The sequence below is a fragment of the Spodoptera frugiperda genome, chromosome 10, assembly GCF_023101765.2.
Source record: "Spodoptera frugiperda isolate SF20-4 chromosome 10, AGI-APGP_CSIRO_Sfru_2.0, whole genome shotgun sequence".
NCBI lineage: Eukaryota > Metazoa > Arthropoda > Insecta > Lepidoptera > Noctuidae > Spodoptera > Spodoptera frugiperda.
The window spans coordinates 4,869,692-4,888,321 of NC_064221.1; the positions used below are offsets into that span (position 1 = coordinate 4,869,692).

The window sequence follows — 18,630 nt, forward strand, 5'->3', positions numbered from 1 at the left end:
ATATTTGCGATAATTGTGAAGTATGCTTAAAAAATAAAACTAGAACTAAATTTAAATATGGATTGATGTCTCACTTGGGTCCTGCCACTTACCCTTTTGAAATAGTGTCTATAGATACTATTGGTGGATTTGGTGGCTCCCGCTCTACAAAAACCTATTTACACATTTTAGTAGACCATTTCACCAGATATGCCTACATTTTAACATCAAAAACACAAAATTCAAATGACTTTATAAAACTAGTAAAAAAAGTTATCCCTGATAATAAAATTGAAATGATCCTATGTGATCAATACCCAGGCATAAACTCCAAAGAATTCAAAAGTTTTTTAAAAAACGAGAATATAACCATTATCTTTACCGCAGTGAATGCACCTTTTTCAAACGGTTTAAATGAACGTTTAAACCAAACTATAGTTAACAAAATCAGATGTAAAATTAATGAAAGGAAAGATAAAATGGCTTGGACGACTATAGCTCATGAATGTATCCAAAAATATAATGAAACTGAACACACTGTTACAGGATTCTCCCCAGTATATTTATTAGAAGGAAAAAATATTAATATCTTACCAGATGAATTAAAAACACAAAAATCAAAAAACGATTTACTACAAGATAGAAAGATAGCTCTAGAAAGAACTATAAAATCACACAATTACAATAAAAAAAAATTTGATAAAAACAGGATAAATTGTCAGTTAAAAGTGGGTGATCTAGTATATGTGGAAAATGGGAACAAGTTGAATAGGAAAAAACTAGATGAGATAAAAATAGGCCCTTATAAAATATTAGAAAAATTATCTAACTCAATTTATAAGATAGATACAGGGTGCAAGAAAATTGAATCAAATTATTTTCACATTACTAAAATTATACCGGTGGTAAATAATTCTCAGTAGTTTAAGGGGGAGGGGGAGATGTAAATAAGCTCTCTGGTTCGTTATTTAAAATTACCGCGCTTTCTTTGAATATTGTCTGTGGTAAAAGAAAACTGAGAATATGTCTGAAATGTAATATAAAGAGAAAAGACTATTGATTTATTTAGTGGATTTATTTAAGAAAGTTTTAATAGTTTATAAAAACTAATTGTTAGGAGCAATAGCATTTAATGTTGTTTCTCTTTTTACAGGTTAGTATTTGTTTGAGTTGTATTTTAGATATAAGTTTAATTTGTTAAACATGTATGGTACCAAACCTACCAAATTGTTTAGTATTTTGATTAAAATAAATAACTCTTTTTACAGAGCAACAACTTGGGCTTTTGTTTCAACTAACTTATTACATATATATTATAATAGTTATTTTATTCTATGTGTTACTCTCATGCGTGCAAAGTTCTCATAAATACAACTTAATCAAGCAATAATTATAAGGTAGTTACTGTTCCGGAGCTGCGGACATCGTAGCAGGTTACCGGGGCTCCGGCTCAAAGCAGGAGGAACGGGGTGCTTTTTAGTCAGTAAGAGTCCCACCTCACCCAAGGCGGGCGTAGTCATTAGATGATTTCCCCCACAAAAAAGTTAGCTACTGTTAGTATTTCATATATTATATTTATTTAAAATTCTCTAAATTTTTTTTTTAATACTGCTTATCAAATACAAAATAAATTATTATTTAAAAATATAAAAATAGAAGCTCACCAATGCCGGGAGCATGGTCTACCGGTCAAGAGCTACCGATGTAGTACCATGAATAATAGTTATTTTTATAATATCATTAGAACTTAAAACGGGATATTTACCATGTTAATTATTTTTTATGAGTTTCCGATATTTCAGCTATAATGAAACGCACTTTTGACGGGTACAGAGCAAGTGAAGTTTATTAAAAAAAGAAATGTTGAGAACGATTACACAGATTATAACAATCTTACTTTAGTTCCCAGAAAAATCACTAGAGAGCGGTAAATGTTCAATGGGTTGCAATTTTGATACATAAAACAACATCGACACTGTTCCAAGCGCCGATCTCTGATTTACTAGCGCGATGTATAAAGTCATGCCAGTTTAAAAAGTTATTTTTTAATAAGAGTCTTCTTACACTCCCTTTCCTTCAAGGCGGGGAAACCACTCACACGGCGAAACTCAAAGCGCAAAGTCATTACACATCAGCTTTCTGTGACTAAATATTATCACTCCAAATCATAGAGAAAGGTAGGTAATATCAAAATAAACGATAAAATAGCACTTTGGTAGCGGTTTTTTTTCTGTTGATTAAGATCGCACTGTTATTGTTTTAAAATAAGTAATTCCCCGGAGATAATGACCTATCTACGTATCTTATCACACATCAGGGATATATAAGTCGGACGTTCAATTTTTAAGTTCATTAAAATTCAAGAGACTTTGGGCTTCAAGCAACTGGCTGGCTACTGCAGCTTTCAAGAGTCAACGGAGAAATATTGGAATACAAGGTACGTTTTTATTGTGCTGCTTTTAAAAAAAAATAAAAAAATAATTAGTAATTATTTTATTGTCAGAACATTATCTAATTGTACTTTTTCATTTCCAAGCCGAGTTTTTTAACACCTTTTGTCCAAATGCGTGCTGCACGTCACGCAATGCATGTCAGCTTATTTGTTTTTAAATGTAGTCCCACTTTAGGGCTTTCTCCTGAGTCATAGATGCGTTTACAAACATACAACTTCACATACACATCACACCCAGACCCGAAACAACAATTTGTGGATCACACAGAGTCGCTACTCAGCTGGCCGTCCGCAGGCCCGCAAGCTGAACGGCTGCCTCAGCGTTCAGATATTAAAGTGGATAAATGTGAACAACATGCTGTTTCAGATGAAGACCTTCATCATCATCGCATTGCTGTCAGCACTAGCAGCCTGCTGTAGTGCCAGTGTCCTCCCGAGCGAGAAGGAGATGGCCGAAGGCATCACTGTGGTGGAAAATGCTGATGAGGCAGAGCTCCAGAAATTCCTGTCCACCCATCCAGAACGTCAGGCAGCGGAAAGAGTGTTTTTATTCGAGTAAGTAGGAACTAAGTTAAGGATAAACAGTATGAAGATCAGCTATGTATATGGCTTAAATAAAACTACAAGTAGTACTCGTCCACAGAAACTCAAATTAATATCTCAACGAGAGCTAAAATTTGAAAAATCGGTAATTTCAATCATAATAAATAATGAAATAAATGATGTATTAAATTCTGTGTGGACAGCTCCATGTACCTTGGCCACAGAAAAGCTGTAATGTATATATGTATAGTTTGTCAAGTAATATTACGAGCATGGGGTGCGGCTGTTGCAATGCTGTATTTGTACAGAGTGTTCAAATAAAATCAAAGAGGAAAATGCACTTTGTGACTTAATTACTGGACCTATATCGAACTGTACAATGAACTCATATGTGTTTGCTCTATGCAGTATGTATAAATTATATCTTTATTTAATTTCAGGACCAACTTTTCCGTACCAGCCATTCCGGGAGAAACGGTAACACACCGAATCGAGTACATTGGCGGACCAGACACTGTGGTATGATTTTGTACTCACGTTTTGTAAAGAAATCCGCTTCGTATATGTATCATCATCTGCATCAGCCTATACTTGCTCACTGCTGAGCAACGCGCGGCACAGAGCTGCTAGAGTGTCTAATCACCACGCTTCCTCAAGGCGGATTTCAAACTTATTATTAGAATGTATTAATCCTAGTTTCCTAATAAAGTCTTTAGTGGTGTCCAAATGATCTAAGAAGCACATATAGTTTGGAAAAAGGAACCGTACCGAATGCCAAAGTGTACCGTACCAAATACCTTACACAACAATGAAACTGCACTGCATAGTTGGCGCGGTGACTGGGCAACCGGCGGTGGCGCAACTTGTAGCCAGTCCCCGCACGGAGCAACTCTTTGTGTGATACATAAATTGTTTTTCGTCTAGATCTCATATATATGTGACACTGTATATTTGTAAATGCACCCACGATACAGGAGAAAATCCTAAGGCTATGTATTTCTGTGTAAACAGTCTTTAAATCATTTAAGAAATAAGCCCTTTTTTCTTTCTAGTTAACCGGCACTCATAGAACCAGCTTACCACCATTGCCAGTAGAAGTGACCACTGAAGGCTGGCTGACCAACCGTCTCGTCATGACCTTGACGTCAGAAGTCGGTGGCAGCTTGGTTGGCAATGTGAAATTTTTGGGATACAAGTACGGACGTTAAAAGGCAGGCGCCAAACCCGCAACAACGTCCGAACTGTAATTGGGCGAACATGATTAATTGTCTACTTGAAGTTCATTTTCTAGTAAATTTTTGTTAGTCTACATTTTTTCTAATATGTAATTGAATAATTTAATTGATTATATCATAATAAATTTTACTTTGCATATATTTTTTTATTTATCATATACAAAATTCTGACAGCGGCTCTACCTGCATTCCAATGGGTTTAAAATTCCTATAACCCCAAGTCAGCTTATACACTTTCTGTATAGCATAGGACATTACCCATTTTTGAACGTGCTGGACATGATAAAAAGATATAATAATCTGTTAGTACCCGACTCCTAAAGCATTTTTTATTATGACACCAAAACTGTAGAACCAATAACTTCAATTTTATACAAGGTTTAAACAATAAACATACCACTTTGTACCAGTACATTTTCGGGAACATTATTGTAACAATAAAGGGTTATAGATTAAATAGGAACATACAGAAAGCTACCGTTTACCGCCACACAGCGACCCGCCCCGTTTTTAATTTTTTATGTGGCGAAAATCATCCTATTCGTTTTCCAAGTGTCAGACTCTTACTGACTAAAAACTACCACGTTCCTACTCCTGCACTTCGATCTGGAGCCTCGACACCCCGCTAGACAGTCCGCAGCTCCGGGTCCGGCCTTACTGGACCTCATTGTGGTAGTCTGATGATGAGACATAAGGTCTGGTTCTGGAAGGATGGTGAGCTAACCTTGGTTAATAGTCACGCCTTTTATCCCTGAATGTGTTGGCAGAGGTGCACATTATGGCACGTAATGCCACTGTACAATGTACACCAGTTTTTGCGATAAGGTAAACAGTGTTTGTTTCGATTTTTATCGATGATATCCGGATCAAAAGGGGGATTCACCACGGGTGATTGATGGCTTTAATTTTCATATTAAATTAAATAGGTATAATGAATACGAATACAATGTCACGTCTTTTATCCTCGAAGGGGTAGGTAGAGGTGCAAATCGCGGCACGTAATGCTATTATAGCATCCTTTTTTCACCATTTGTGTTATAAGTCTCATGTAATAGGGGGTCAGCCTATTTCCATTTGCTGGCCAAATTCCAGACTCCGTGTTGAAAAAATCCCAGGTACTTGTCCGGACCGGATATTGTAGATATTTTTATACGGGATGATTTTTCAATTATTTTCTACCCTCAAAAAAAAAAAACAAAACACTCACACAGTAAAACACGAGGCAATAAGTCGTTGCACATCAGCTTTCTGCGACTAAATGTTGTCACTTCAAATCACAAAGAAAAGTAGGTAATGTCAAATGATAAAATATATTTTTAGTATTCAATTAATCACATTCATCATCATCATCATCAGCCGAGAGACGTCCACTGCTGTATAAAGGCCTTTAGTCCTCCACGTAGAACGACAAGCCGCCACCTGCATCCACTGGCTCCCCGCCACTCTGACGATGTCGTCGGTCCACCTAGTGGGAGGTCTGCCCACGCTGCGTCTTCCGGTCCGCGGTCGCCACTCAGTCACCTTCCTGGCCCAGCGGCCATCAGTCCTCCGAGCGACGTGGCCTGCCCATTGCCACTTCAGCCTGCATATTTTGAGAGCTATGTCTGTAACTCTTGTTCTTTGGCGAATTTCCATATTTCGGATTTTGTCGCGCAAAGATACTCCGAGCATAGCTCTCTCCATCGCGCGCTGGGCGACTCTGAGCCTTTCTAAAAGGCCAGCAGTTAGGGACCATGTCTCGGTACCGTACGTCATCACTGGCAACACACACTGGTTGTACATCCTGGTCTTCAGACACTGCGGGATTTTTGACGAGAAGACTTCATGCAACTTCCCAAATGCTGCCCATCCGAGTTGGATTCTTCGAGCGACCTCTTTCTCGAAGTTGGACCTACCTAGCTGGATGATCTGACCCAGGTATGTGTAGTGGTCTACAACTTCGAGTATATCGTTCCCAACGACAACCGGTATAGGTGCAACATGGACATTTGACATGATTTTCGTCTTGTCCATGTTCATTTTAAGGCCCACCTGTTGGGAAACGGTATTGAGGTCGCTGAGCATGGTGTTCAGCTCTTCCAGCGACTCTGCCATTACGACTATGTCATCGGCGAAACGGAGATGAGTGATGTATTCGCCATTAATGTTGATGCCGCGTCCGCTCCAGTCCAAGAGCTTAAAAACGTCCTCCAGTGCGTTCGTGAACAGTTTCGGAGATATAACGTCTCCCTGTCTCACGCCCTTCCGCAACTGGATTGGCCTCGTAGTCTCTTCCTGGAGTCGGATGCGCATGGTGGCGTTGTTATACAAACACTTCAAAACCTCGATGTATCTATAGTCGATGTGGCACCGCTGGAGAGACTGCAGCACCGCCCAGGTTTCGATTGAATCGAAGGCTTTCTCATAGTCCACAAACGCCAAGCATAGTGGCAAGTTATACTCCTCGGTCTTCTGTATAATCTGCCGCAGCGTATGAATGTGGTCTATGGTACTGAAACCTTTTCGGAATCCGGCTTGTTCGGGAGGCTGGAAGTCATCAAGCCTGCGTTCGAGACGGTTCGTGATGACCCTCGAAAACAGCTTATACACATGGCTCAGAAGTGAGATAGGTCTGTAGTTCTTTAGCAGACAGTTGTCGCCTTTTTTAAAGAACAGAACCACCACACTCCGTTGCCATGCTACCGGCGTGGTTCCCTCGAGTATGACGGAATTGAATAGCTTCTGGAGGACTAAAAGTATCGGTTTTCCACCCGCTCGCAGAAGTTCCGACGTGATTCCGTCATCGCCCGGCGCCTTGTTGTTTTTAAGCTGTTTGAGAGCCATCCTAATCTCGTACAGGCTGATGTCTGGGATATCCTCAGTGTAGTGCCGCGTCAGTTTAGCTCTTGGGTCCCGAGCTGTACCGACGATGGGTTGCCGTGTTGAGGTGTATAACTGTCCGTAAAACCTCTCGAGCTCTCCGAGGATCTCGGACTTCGACGAGATGACGCTGCCATCCTCGGTCTTCAGCCTCGTCATTTGGCTTTGCCCAACAGACGAATCACATTGGAATTAATCACATTGGAAGGGGTTTATTTTCTGTTGATTAAGATTGCACTGTTGTTATTTTATAATTAATATTTTCCTGCAGATAATGACCTATCTACGTATCTTATCACACATCAGGGATATATAAGTCGGACGTTCAATTTTTAAATTCATTAAAGATTTTTGGCTTCAAGCAACCGACTGGCTACTGCAGTTTTCAAGAGACAACAGAGAAATATTGGAATACAAGGTATGTTTTTATTGTACTGTTTTTATATTATTATAAATTCTAAAAAATGTTTATTTGGAAATATTTCAATTATCTTGAACATTGATTAATTGTACTTTTTCATTTCCAAACCAGGTTTTTACGTTTTTTGTCCAAACGTCACACATTACATAAAGTTTATACTTTTTAAATGTAGCCCCACTCTAGGGCTTTATCCTCCTTCTGCGAAGCAGTCATGCTAGCTAAGGAGGAGGCGGGGCGCGTGAGAGAACAAACATCCTCACGCCCCAGCCGCCGCGAGAGACACTCCGGGCGTCGGGGATCGCGAGACGATCTCCGGCCACCGTAAGTGTGGGCCTGCGGACGGCGAGCAAGGGTAGCTCGCCGCCCGACCAGATCCAGACCCGTGCGTGCGGCGCGTCGCGTTCCGCGCGCGCCTCAAAGAGCCATCAGACCACCACAGATGGGGCCCAACAGGGCTGATGCCTGATCCGGAGCTGCGGACTACCTAGCGGGTTTACCGGGGCTCCGGCTCGAAAAGCAGGAGAAGGAACGGGGTGGTTTTTAGTCAGTAAGAGTCTGACACTCCCTCTCGCCTCGCCCAAGGCGAGAAAAGTCATTGGATGATTTTCCCCCCTCAAAAAAAAAAAAAAAAAAAAAAGGGCTTTATCCTGTGCGTGACGTGTGTGAATGTGGTGCGTTTAAACAAACTTACAAGTTCACATATACCTCATACCCAGACCCGAAACAACAATTTGTGGATCACAGAAAGATTTGCTACACGTTGCGCGGCAGCTGATTGCCCAGCCGCCGCGCCAACTGTGCAGTCAAAATATTACACCATAAAATATTTTAACAAATTATCTCTTTTCACTCAGTAGACTCCTAAAACATCCGCGGAATGAGTAGGCTGTGTGGAGACAGCAGAGTTAGTAAGAAATTCTTTTGTCACTTGCTCTATTGGTTTTACCGTTCCAGTTATCCTGTCGATCGGACTAGCTAAACGGGTGCCATGCCGCTCAGATAATATATCAGTCTTTGGTCAGTGGATAAAAGTGGACAACATGCTGTTTCAGATGAAGACCTTCATCATCATCGCATTGCTGTCAGCACTAGCAGCCTGCTGTAGTGCCAGTGTCCTCCCGAGCGAGGAGATGGCCGGAGGCATCACTGTGGTGGAAAATGCTGATGAGGCAGAGCTCCAGAAATTCCTGTCTACCCGCCAGGCGTCAAACGAAACTGAGCTTTTATTTGAGTAAGTGGGAACTAAGCGAGGTATATAACGGGTGATTTTTTAAGTGGTTAGGATTTGATTTTCAAATAATGAAAAAATTGATGAAATCTTTATTGGAATCGATAGAACGATCAATATAGTTTTATGTTTAATGATGATTTCCAAATGCTGGCCGCGGCTCCGGTTTAGATGGCCCATTCGCAAGACACACTCTCTCCAACATACCAGCCGGTATATCACGAATAAATGCTTCAATATTGGCTCCCAGTGCGTCAATCGTTGCTGGTTTATCCCTGTAGACATGAGTGTTAACATGGCCCCACAAGAAATAGTCCAAAGGCGTTAGATCACACGATCTAGGCCCAAACTGTTTACCGAAGGCGGCTCTCATTGTTTCGCGTGTCGTGTGGCATGTGGCACTGTCTTGTTGAAACCACAATATGTCAGGCATGACCAATTCTTGCATTTTGGCCAAAAAATGCTCCTGAATTTATTTTTAAAACTTTATTCATAATTCACAAAATGCAAAATACAAAAATATATTGATAGATTATTATCTTTAATAATTTCAGGTCCAACTTCTTCGTGCCAGCCATTCCGGGCGAAGCGGTAGTACACCGTATCGAGTACATTGGCGCACCAAACACTAAGGTATAAATTTGTACTCACGTTTTATATCATCAACATCAGCCTATACGCTTGTATAACTATCACTGCAAAGCAACGCAGAGGTGTATCCAATCACCACACTACCCCAATGCGGATTTCAATCTTAATAATCTTAAGAATTACATATAATTTGGAAAAAGTAACTCTGCCAAGTGGCAAAGTATACTTGACAGTTGTCGAACTCGCAGTCTTATGCACTCTGACATTATAACAAACTGTTTTTTGTAAACCCCCGACAAAAGGCTTGTAAGTTATTCGGCACTGTATTTCAGTGTTTAAATTGTTTAAAACATAAGTCCTTTTTCTTTCTTTCTAGATAACCACCACTCATAGAAACCACTTTCCACCTTTGCCATCTCTAGTGCACACTGCAGGCTGGCTGACCAACAATCTCGTCATGACTTTGACTTCACAAGTCGGCGGCAGTATGCTTGGTAGTGTGAAAATTTATGGCTACGTGCACGGAAACTAGTAAATAGTACCGTATATTATGTACTAATGCCAGTAAGTCAAGCTACCCCACTCTGTCAATTACATTTTCAACTTTATATCCGAACAATACAGCTGATAAAGTTTGATAGAAAAGAGTGGCTTGATCTGCTGGCTATTACAATAATGCCAGCTTGTCGAGTTTCTTCAAAACTGTCAAGATTTTAAATTTTAAATTAGTTGCCCTACATTGCTGGACTTTCCTGGGCCAACTTCATTGTGTGCTATTTTCAAACAATTTTGGTCCATAATTTAAAGTGAATTGAGTTCAAAATTTCTTTCTCTTTACACGTTCATCGCGTATAAACAATAATGAACTCCAATACAGATATACACAGACTTTTTCCTAAGATGGAATTAGGTAGAAAACATTCAATTCTGGGGACCAAAAAGAACCATTATTTTGAAAGATTGAAGCAGTTTGATGTACTTGGCACCTGTAACAACGTCCGAACTGTAATTGGCCAAACATGATTTGTCTACTTGAAGCTCATTTTATCATTATAATTATGCATATTTTTCTGGTAAATTGTTAGTAAGTCTCGATTAATTTGAAGCCACACCGGCGCTTATATCGAGACTTACATTTTTCTTAATATTTACTTAAATAATTTAATCGATTTCCCTATAATCCTGTCAATATTTTTTTATTCTATCTTATATTATAATATGTATCATTAAAATAACATTATAATGTAATAGTTGTTTTATTCATTATTTCATAGACATTTGTATAATTTGTTTTGAGTTGAAATATATTGCCTCGTTGGTCGATTAGTCGCTAGTGCGAGTGCCAAACAAGGGCTCTCGGGCAAAGTATTGCTGGGCTTTTTTCGGTTTTTCGAAAACTTCTCAGTAGTAGCACGGAGTCTGGAATTGTGCCAATAGGTATATGGCAATAGGCTCACCCCCTATTACATGGGACTTATAACACAAATGGTGAACAGTGGTTCTAAGTGCCTAAATGTGCACCTCTGCCTACCCCTTTGGGGGTAAAAGGCGTGACATTGTGTTTGTGTGTGTTCAAATATTTTTATCAAAATACATTTCACTTGGCATACATTTTTTTATTCATAGCCCACGGTCCCGTAGGATAAAAATCCTTTAAACTAAGCCAGCTCATACCCTATCTGTGTAGCAAATTTCATCAAAATTCGTTTAGAAGTTTCAGACATCCAAACAAACAAACAAACTTAAAGAAAATATTGTGTGTATAATAAGTATTAGTTAGTGTATTGTTAGTTAAGTGTGAGAGAGCCATGCTTCGGGACGAATGAGCCGGCTCGACCGGAGTGATACCACGGCCTCACAGAAAACCGACGTGAGACAACGCTTGCGTTGTGTTTCGTTGTGTGAGAGCAACTACCGGAGGTCCAATTACTCCCCTTCCCAATCCCATTGTAATGCCTCTAGTGTTTCGAGTTTCCTTGGGTGGCGGCAATTGCTTACCATCAGGTGATCCGTCTGATCGTTTGCTGGCTTATTTCAAAAAACAGAATAATAGCGAAAGGAGATGGATATAAATTACTCCACGTTTCCGATGAATTTAGTAGGTAGAAATAAAAAAATAATAAAAAAACTCATATTTTTTATTTAGGTAGTTTTTAATATTACTTTTATTTTATTCTATTATAACCATAGGTGCAAAGTTCTAATCAATACAGCTTAACTAAGCCAAATACAAGGTAGCTACTGTTCCGGAGCTGCGGAAAACGTAACAGGTTACCGGGGCTCGGATAGTATTTTTTTTAAACATGAGAACTTAAGACGGGATATTTACCATTAGGTAGCATATTCGTTTTTGTGAGTTTCCGATATTTCGGCTATAATGAAACGCAGTTTTGACGGGTACAGAGCAAGTGAAGTTTATTAAAAAAATAAATGTTGAGAACGATTACACAGATTATAACAATCTTACTTTAGTTCCCAGAAAAATCACTAGAGAGCGTTAAATGTTAAATGGGTTGCAATTTTGATACACAAAACAACTTCGACACTGTTCCAAGCGCCGATCTCTGATGTACTAGCGCGATGTATAAAGTCATGTCAGTTTAAAAAGTTATTTTTAATAAGAGTCTTCTTACACTTCCTTTCCTTCAAGGCTAAACCACTCACACGGCGAAACACGAAGCGCAAAGTCATTACACATCATATAAATTATAAATTAATGCCTGATATAAATTAATAAATAAAAAAAATACACATCAGCTTTCTGTGACTAAATATTATCACTCCAAATCATAGAGAAAGGTAGGTAATATCAAAATAAATGATAAAATAGCACTTTGGTAGCGGTTATTTTTTTCTGTTGATTAAGATCGCACTGTTATTGTTTTGTAATAAGTAATTCCCTGGAGATAGTGACCTATCTACTATCTTATCTTACATCAGGGATATATAAGTCGAACGTTCTATTTATAAGTTCATTAATTGGGCTTCAAGCAACTGGCTGGCTACTGCAGTTTTCAAGAGTCAACGGAGAAATATTGGAATACCAAGGTATGTTTTTATTGTATTGTTTTATAATATAGATTCTAAAAAAATATATTAGAATTTGTCATTTCCAAGCCAAATTTTGGGGGTGTGGGTGAGTTTATAAACATACAACTTCACATACACATAACACCCAGACCCGAATCAACAATTTGTGGATCACAGAAAGAATCGCTACACGTTCCGCGGCAGTCGGTTGCCCAGCCGCCGTGTCAACTGTGCAGTCAATAATACGTATATTAATTGCACCATAAAATATTATAACAAATTTACTTTTTTCACTCGGTAGGCTCCTAAGACTTGTGGAACGAATAGGAGCCGCAGTGTGGAAACAGCATAATTAAAAAGAAATTCTTTTATCACTTGCTCTATTGGTTTTACTGCTCTAGCTATACTGTCGATCGGACTAGCTAAACGGCATTTTTTTCTAACTTCTCTCGCCTTAGGCGAGGCGAGCGAGAGTATCAGACTCTTACTAACTAGAAACCACCCCGTTCCTGCTCATGCTTTTCAAGCCGGAGCCCCGGTAAACCCGGTCTGATGGCTCTTAGAGCCGCCCGCGTAACGCGACGCGCCGCACGCACGGGTCTGGTTTTGGTAGGGCGGCAAGATACCGTTCCTCGCTCGCGTTTAGATATTGTTGTGGCGACACATTGACAAGTAACAAGTGACAGATGACAGAAGTCGCACATAGACTATCGACGAGCAAATCAACGGATGACGTCACAAATATCCTGCATCGCACATACGAAGTTTACATGCGAAATAACACGGATAGAAAATCCCAACGAACAACAGTTGGGCAGAAAGCCCGCCAGGCTGATCACCTCGCCTGGTCGGAGGATCCTCCTTTTCTTAGGGAACTTTACTCTCTGTTCCCTAAAGTGGTGACCCCGACGTGATTGAAACCAACCTTCACGGAGCAGATCAGCACCGTCATCCTCATTGCCATCTCCCTCACCCATCACTTCTCCGCTGAGCGGTAATCAAGTCGCAGCCAACCAGCATCCTCGGCCTCATCAGGGAACAACACCACACGCTACATCGAAGATATGCAGCCTGGTTCTTCCCTACGGCCTCATCAGCGTCTAGGCACAGCACTTCTGCACACGGTCTGAGGACGTCTTCCTCCCGTCAACGCAGACGCCAGCCACTACGCACCTACCCTCGCAGCATCTATTCCCCGACTCACCGTGGGACACTGCGAGCTTCACTACTCCGACTCACTGGAGTATCACCCTGCACCGCTCACCCGACTCACTGGGCATTCAGCGGCACAGTTCCGACTCACTGGAACTAGGAACATTCTACACTGGCTCTGGCACCGCTCATCTCAAGCATCGACAGCCGTCTCAACAGGATCGACCTCCAGTCTTGGGGGGGAGTGATGTGGCGACACATTGACAAGTAACAAGTGACAGATGACAGAAGTCGCACATAGACTATCGACGAGCAAATCAACGGATGACGTCACAAATATCCTGCATCGCACATACGAAGTTTACATGCGAAATAACACGGATAGAAAATCCCAACGAACAACAGTTGGGCAGAAAGCCCGCCAGGCTGATCACCTCGCCTGGTCGGAGGATCCTCCTTTTCTTAGGGAACTTTACTCTCTGTTCCCTAAATTGTCTTTGGTCAGTGGATAAAAGTGGACTACATGCTGTTTCAGATGAAGACCTTCATCATCATCGCATTGCTGTCAGCACTAGCAGCCTGCTGTAGTGCCAGTGTCCTCCCAAGCAAGAAGGAGATGGCGGAAGGCCTCACTGTGGTGGAAAATGCTGATGAGGCAGAGCTCCAGAAATTGCTGTCCACCCATCCTGAACGTCAGGCAGCAGAAAGAGTGTTTTTATTCGAGTAAGTAGGAACTAAGTTAAGGATAAATAGTATGAAGATTAGGTATATAGCTTAAATAAAACTAGAAGTAGTACTCGTCCACAGAAACACACGGTAATTTCAATCATAATAAATAATTACATAAATCATGTATTAAATTCTGTGTGGACAGCTCCATGTACCTTGGCCACAGAAAAGCTGTAATGTATATATGTATAGTTTGTCAAGGAATATTACGAGCATGGGGTGCGGCTGTTGCAATGCTGTATTTGTACAGAGTGTTCAAATAAAATCAAAGAGGAAAATGCACTTTGTGACTTAATTACTGGACCTATATCGAACTGTACAATGAACTCATATGTGTTTGTTCTATGCGGTATATATAGATTATATCTTTATTAATTTCAGAACCGACTTCTCCGTACCAGCGATTCCGGGAGAAACGGTAACACACCGAATCGAGTACATTGGTGGACCAGACACTGTGGTATGATTTTGTACTCACGTTTTATAAAGAAATCTCCTTCGTATCTGTATCATCATCGACATCAGCCTATACTTGATCACTGCTGAGCAACGCGCGGCACAGAGCTAGAGTGTCTAATCACCACGCTTCCTCAAGGCGGATTTCAAACTTATTATTAGAATGTATTAATCCTGGTTTCCTAATAAAGTCTTTAGTGGTGCCCAAATGATCTAAGAAGTACATATAGTTTGGAAAAAGGAACCGTACCAAATGCCAAAGTGTACCTTACACAATGATGAAACTGCACTGCACGGTTGGCGCGATGACTGGGCAACCGGCTGTGGCGCAACATGTAGCCAGTCCCCGCACGGAGCAACTCTTTGTGTGATACATAAATTGTTGTTCGTCTAGATCTCATATGTATGTGACATTGTATATTTGTAAATGCACCCAGCTGGAGAAAATCCTAAAGCAATGTATTTCTGTGTGAACAGTCTTTAAATCGTTTAAGAAATTAATCCTTTTTTTCTTTCTAGTTAACCGGCACTCATAGAACCAGCTTACCACCATTGCCAGCAGAAGTGACCACTGAAGGCTGGCTGACCAACCGTCTCGTCATGACCTTGACGTCAGAAGTCGGTGGCAGTTTGGTTGGTAATGTGAAATTTTTGGGATACAAGTACGGACGTTAAAAGGCAGGCGCCAAACCCGCAACAACGTCCGAACTGTAATTGGGCGAACATGATTAATTGTCTACTTGAAGTTCATTTTCTAGTAAATTTTTGTTAGTCTACATTTTTTCTAATATTTAATCGAATAATTTAATTGATTATATCATAATAAATTTTACTTGGCATATATTTTTTTATTTATCATATACAAAATTCTGACAGCAGCTCTACCTGCATTCCCATGGGTTTAAAATTCCTATAACCCTAAGTCAGCTTATACACTGTCTGTATAGCATAGAACATAACCCATTTTCGAACGTGCTGGACATGATAAAAAGATATAATAATCTGTTAGTACCCGACCCCTTAAGCATTTTTTATTATGACACCAAAACTGTAGAACCAATAACTTCAATTTTATTCAAGGCTTAAACAATAAACATACCGCTTTGTAGGGGAAAGTGGGGTAAACGCGAACGCGGGGTAAACCCGAACCCAATAGTTTTAATATGTTAGAAAGATATAGCCGTATATCACTTGCCGGTAACTCAAAGATTACGCCACCACCAGCGCCAGTCAAAGACACGGGAGACGAGGACGCACGTACTTTTCAAGGTATGTCAATTTTAATATTTTCAATGTTTTCGATGTAATTTTTTGTTAAATTGAACTTAGTGTAGCTTTATTTCTATTGAGAATAGTTATTTAACATTTACATAGTGGGAAACTTACATACTAAACCATTAAAATGACGGTGACGCATTTGGTAAAAGTTTTATAACTTAAAATATTTTTTCCATTTAATTTTTTTCGACCCGGTGGGGTAAAGGCGAACGCTGCATGTCGGGTAATCTCGAACGTTTGGCAGTACTCCTCTCTCCTTTTTTTGTTAGTTCCCTGTTCATATTTTTTAGTCTATGTTGATTTCTTTGTGGCACTAAATTATATTGTCGGGTGATTTTGATAATGCTAAACATCAAATAAATTGTTTCAGATGCCCCGTAATTATAAAAGAAAAACTGAAACTAAATACAGTTTAGAGGATCTCAAAAAGGCAATAGTCGATGTTCAAACCAAGAAACTCAGCATTGGCAGAGCAGCAAATACTTGTGTTCCAAAAACTACAATTTACCTTAGTAATGTTAGTACGTGATTACCCCACTTGGTGTTCGGCTTTACCCGACATCAGTTGGGTAAAACCGAACACTAAGGGTTTTGTTTTTCGGCCATTTTGTTATTATTTATTAAAAAAAATAATGATGTTGATTAGTAATACGTTAGCTAGATAAGTAAAGTTTGTAATTTAATAATTAAAGAAACTCTGTGATTTGATTTCACTGTTTTATTTATATTTTCCCTTAGGTGTTCGTGTTTCCCCCACTTTCCCCTACCAGTACATTTTCGGGAACATTATTGTAACAATAAAGGGTTATAGATTAAATAGGAACATACAGAAAGCTGCCGTTTACCGCCACACAGCGACCAGCCCCGTTTTTAATTTTAGACGAGGCGAAAATCATCCTGTGCGTTTTCCAAGTGTCAGACTCTTACTGACTAAAAACTACCACGTTCCTACTCCTGCACTTCGATCTAGAGCCTCGACACCCCGCTAGACAGTCCGCAGCTCCGGGTCCGGCCTTACTGGACCTCATTGTGGTAGTCGTAGTTTGATGATGAGACATAAGGTCTGGTTCTGGAAAGATGGTGAGCTAACCTTGGTTAATAGTCACGCCTTTTATCCCTGAATGTGTTGGCAGAGGTGCACATTATGGCACGTAATGCCACTGTACAATGTACACCAGTTTTTGCGATAAGGTAAACAGTGTTTGTTTCGATTTTTATCGATGATATCCGGATCAAAAGGGGGATTCACCACGGGTGATTGATGGCTTTAATTTTCATATTAAATAAAATATAAAGATACATACAGCGATGCGGACGAGTACTTCGACGCCTAACCACACCTAACCACGCCTATTGCCTTTATCTAACTGTACAATGAACTCATATGTGTTTGCTCTATGCAGTATGTATAAATTATATCTTTATTTAATTTCAGGACCAACTTTTCCGTACCAGCCATTCCGGGAGAAACGGTAACACACCGAATCGAGTACATTGGCGGACCAGACACTGTGGTATGATTTTGTACTCACGTTTTGTAAAGAAATCCGCTTCGTATATGTATCATCATCTGCATCAGCCTATACTTGCTCACTGCTGAGCAACGCGCGGCACAGAGCTGCTAGAGTGTCTAATCACCACGCTTCCTCAAGGCGGATTTCAAACTTATTATTAGAATGTATTAATCCTAGTTTCCTAATAAAGTCTTTAGTGGTGTCCAAATGATCTAAGAAGCACATATAGTTTGGAAAAAGGAACCGTACCGAATGCCAAAGTGTACCGTACCAAATACCTTACACAACAATGAAACTGCACTGCATAGTTGGCGCGGTGACTGGGCAACCGGCGGTGGCGCAACTTGTAGCCAGTCCCCGCACGGAGCAACTCTTTGTGTGATACATAAATTGTTTTTCGTCTAGATCTCATATATATGTGACACTGTATATTTGTAAATGCACCCACGATACAGGAGAAAATCCTAAGGCTATGTATTTCTATGTAAACAGTCTTTAAATCATTTAAGAAATAAGCCCTTTTTTCTTTCTAGTTAACCGGCACTCATAGAACCAGCTTACCACCATTGCCAGTAGAAGTGACCACTGAAGGCTGGCTGACCAACCGTCTCGTCATGACCTTGACGTCAGAAGTCGGTGGCAGCTTGGTTGGCAATGTGAAATTTTTGGGATACAAGTACGGACGTTAAAAGGCAGGCGCCAAACCCGCAACAACGTCCGAACTGTAATTGGGCGAACATGATTAATTGTCTACTTGAAGTTCATTTTCTAGTAAATTTTTGTTAGTCTACATTTTTTCTAATATGTAATTGAATAATTTAATTGATTATATCATAATAAATTTTACTTTGCATATATTTTTTTATTTATCATATACAAAATTCTGACAGCGGCTCTACCTGCATTCCAATGGGTTTAAAATTCCTATAACCCCAAGTCAGCTTATACACTTTCTGTATAGCATAGGACATTACCCATTTTTGAACGTGCTGGACATGATAAAAAGATATAATAATCTGTTAGTACCCGACTCCTAAAGCATTTTTTATTATGACACCAAAACTGTAGAACCAATAACTTCAATTTTATACAAGGTTTAAACAATAAACATACCACTTTGTACCAGTACATTTTCGGGAACATTATTGTAACAATAAAGGGTT

At 39.9% G+C, this 18,630-nt stretch overlaps 2 protein-coding genes across 8 annotated transcripts in view; both read left to right on the forward strand.

The window, feature by feature from the left end:
• Nucleotides 1–18,630, forward strand: part of LOC126911127 (uncharacterized) — a 30,892-nt gene that overhangs the window by 6,797 nt on the left and 5,465 nt on the right. The window contains exon 4 of one of the 2 annotated variants that reach the window (XM_050696376.1): nt 10,246–10,556. The exons of the other annotated variant lie outside the window; for it this stretch is intronic. The gene's annotated coding sequence lies outside the window, so the exon portion shown is untranslated. Of the gene's footprint in view, nt 1–10,245; nt 10,557–18,630 lie in introns of those variants that run through there. 2 annotated transcript variants of the gene reach the window in all.
• Nucleotides 1,963–18,320, forward strand: LOC118277162 (uncharacterized). Of its 6 annotated transcripts, none has more exons than XM_050696371.1 (4): nt 1,963–2,416; nt 8,542–8,720; nt 9,272–9,350; nt 9,685–10,556. In XM_050696371.1, the coding sequence occupies exons 2-4, from the start codon at nt 8,542–8,544 to the stop codon at nt 9,838–9,840; spliced, it is 414 nt and encodes a 137-aa protein (XP_050552328.1). In that variant the 5' UTR covers nt 1,963–2,416; the 3' UTR covers nt 9,841–10,556. The 6 variants fall into 6 exon arrangements, with proteins under 6 accessions (XP_050552328.1, XP_035451765.2, XP_050552325.1 ...); XM_035595872.2 differs by lacking the exons at nt 8,542–8,720; nt 9,272–9,350; nt 9,685–10,556 and adding exons at nt 2,799–2,986; nt 3,415–3,493; nt 4,027–4,346 and having other exon boundaries at nt 2,279–2,416; XM_050696368.1 differs by lacking the exons at nt 1,963–2,416; nt 8,542–8,720; nt 9,272–9,350; nt 9,685–10,556 and adding exons at nt 7,340–7,486; nt 14,026–14,213; nt 14,601–14,679; nt 18,001–18,320.

What these genes read in the sequence shown, in the direction of transcription:
- LOC118277162 (XM_035595872.2), top strand. Translation starts at nt 2,799, where the DNA reads ATGAAGACCTTCATCATCATCGCATTGCTGTCAGCACTAGCAGCCTGC. An exon ending in GAAAGAGTGTTTTTATTCGA is followed by an intron (nt 2,987 to 3,414) that starts GTAAGTAGGAAC and finishes ATTTAATTTCAG; the next exon opens with GACCAACTTTTCCGTACCAG. An exon ending in TTGGCGGACCAGACACTGTG is followed by an intron (nt 3,494 to 4,026) that starts GTATGATTTTGT and finishes TTTTCTTTCTAG; the next exon opens with TTAACCGGCACTCATAGAAC.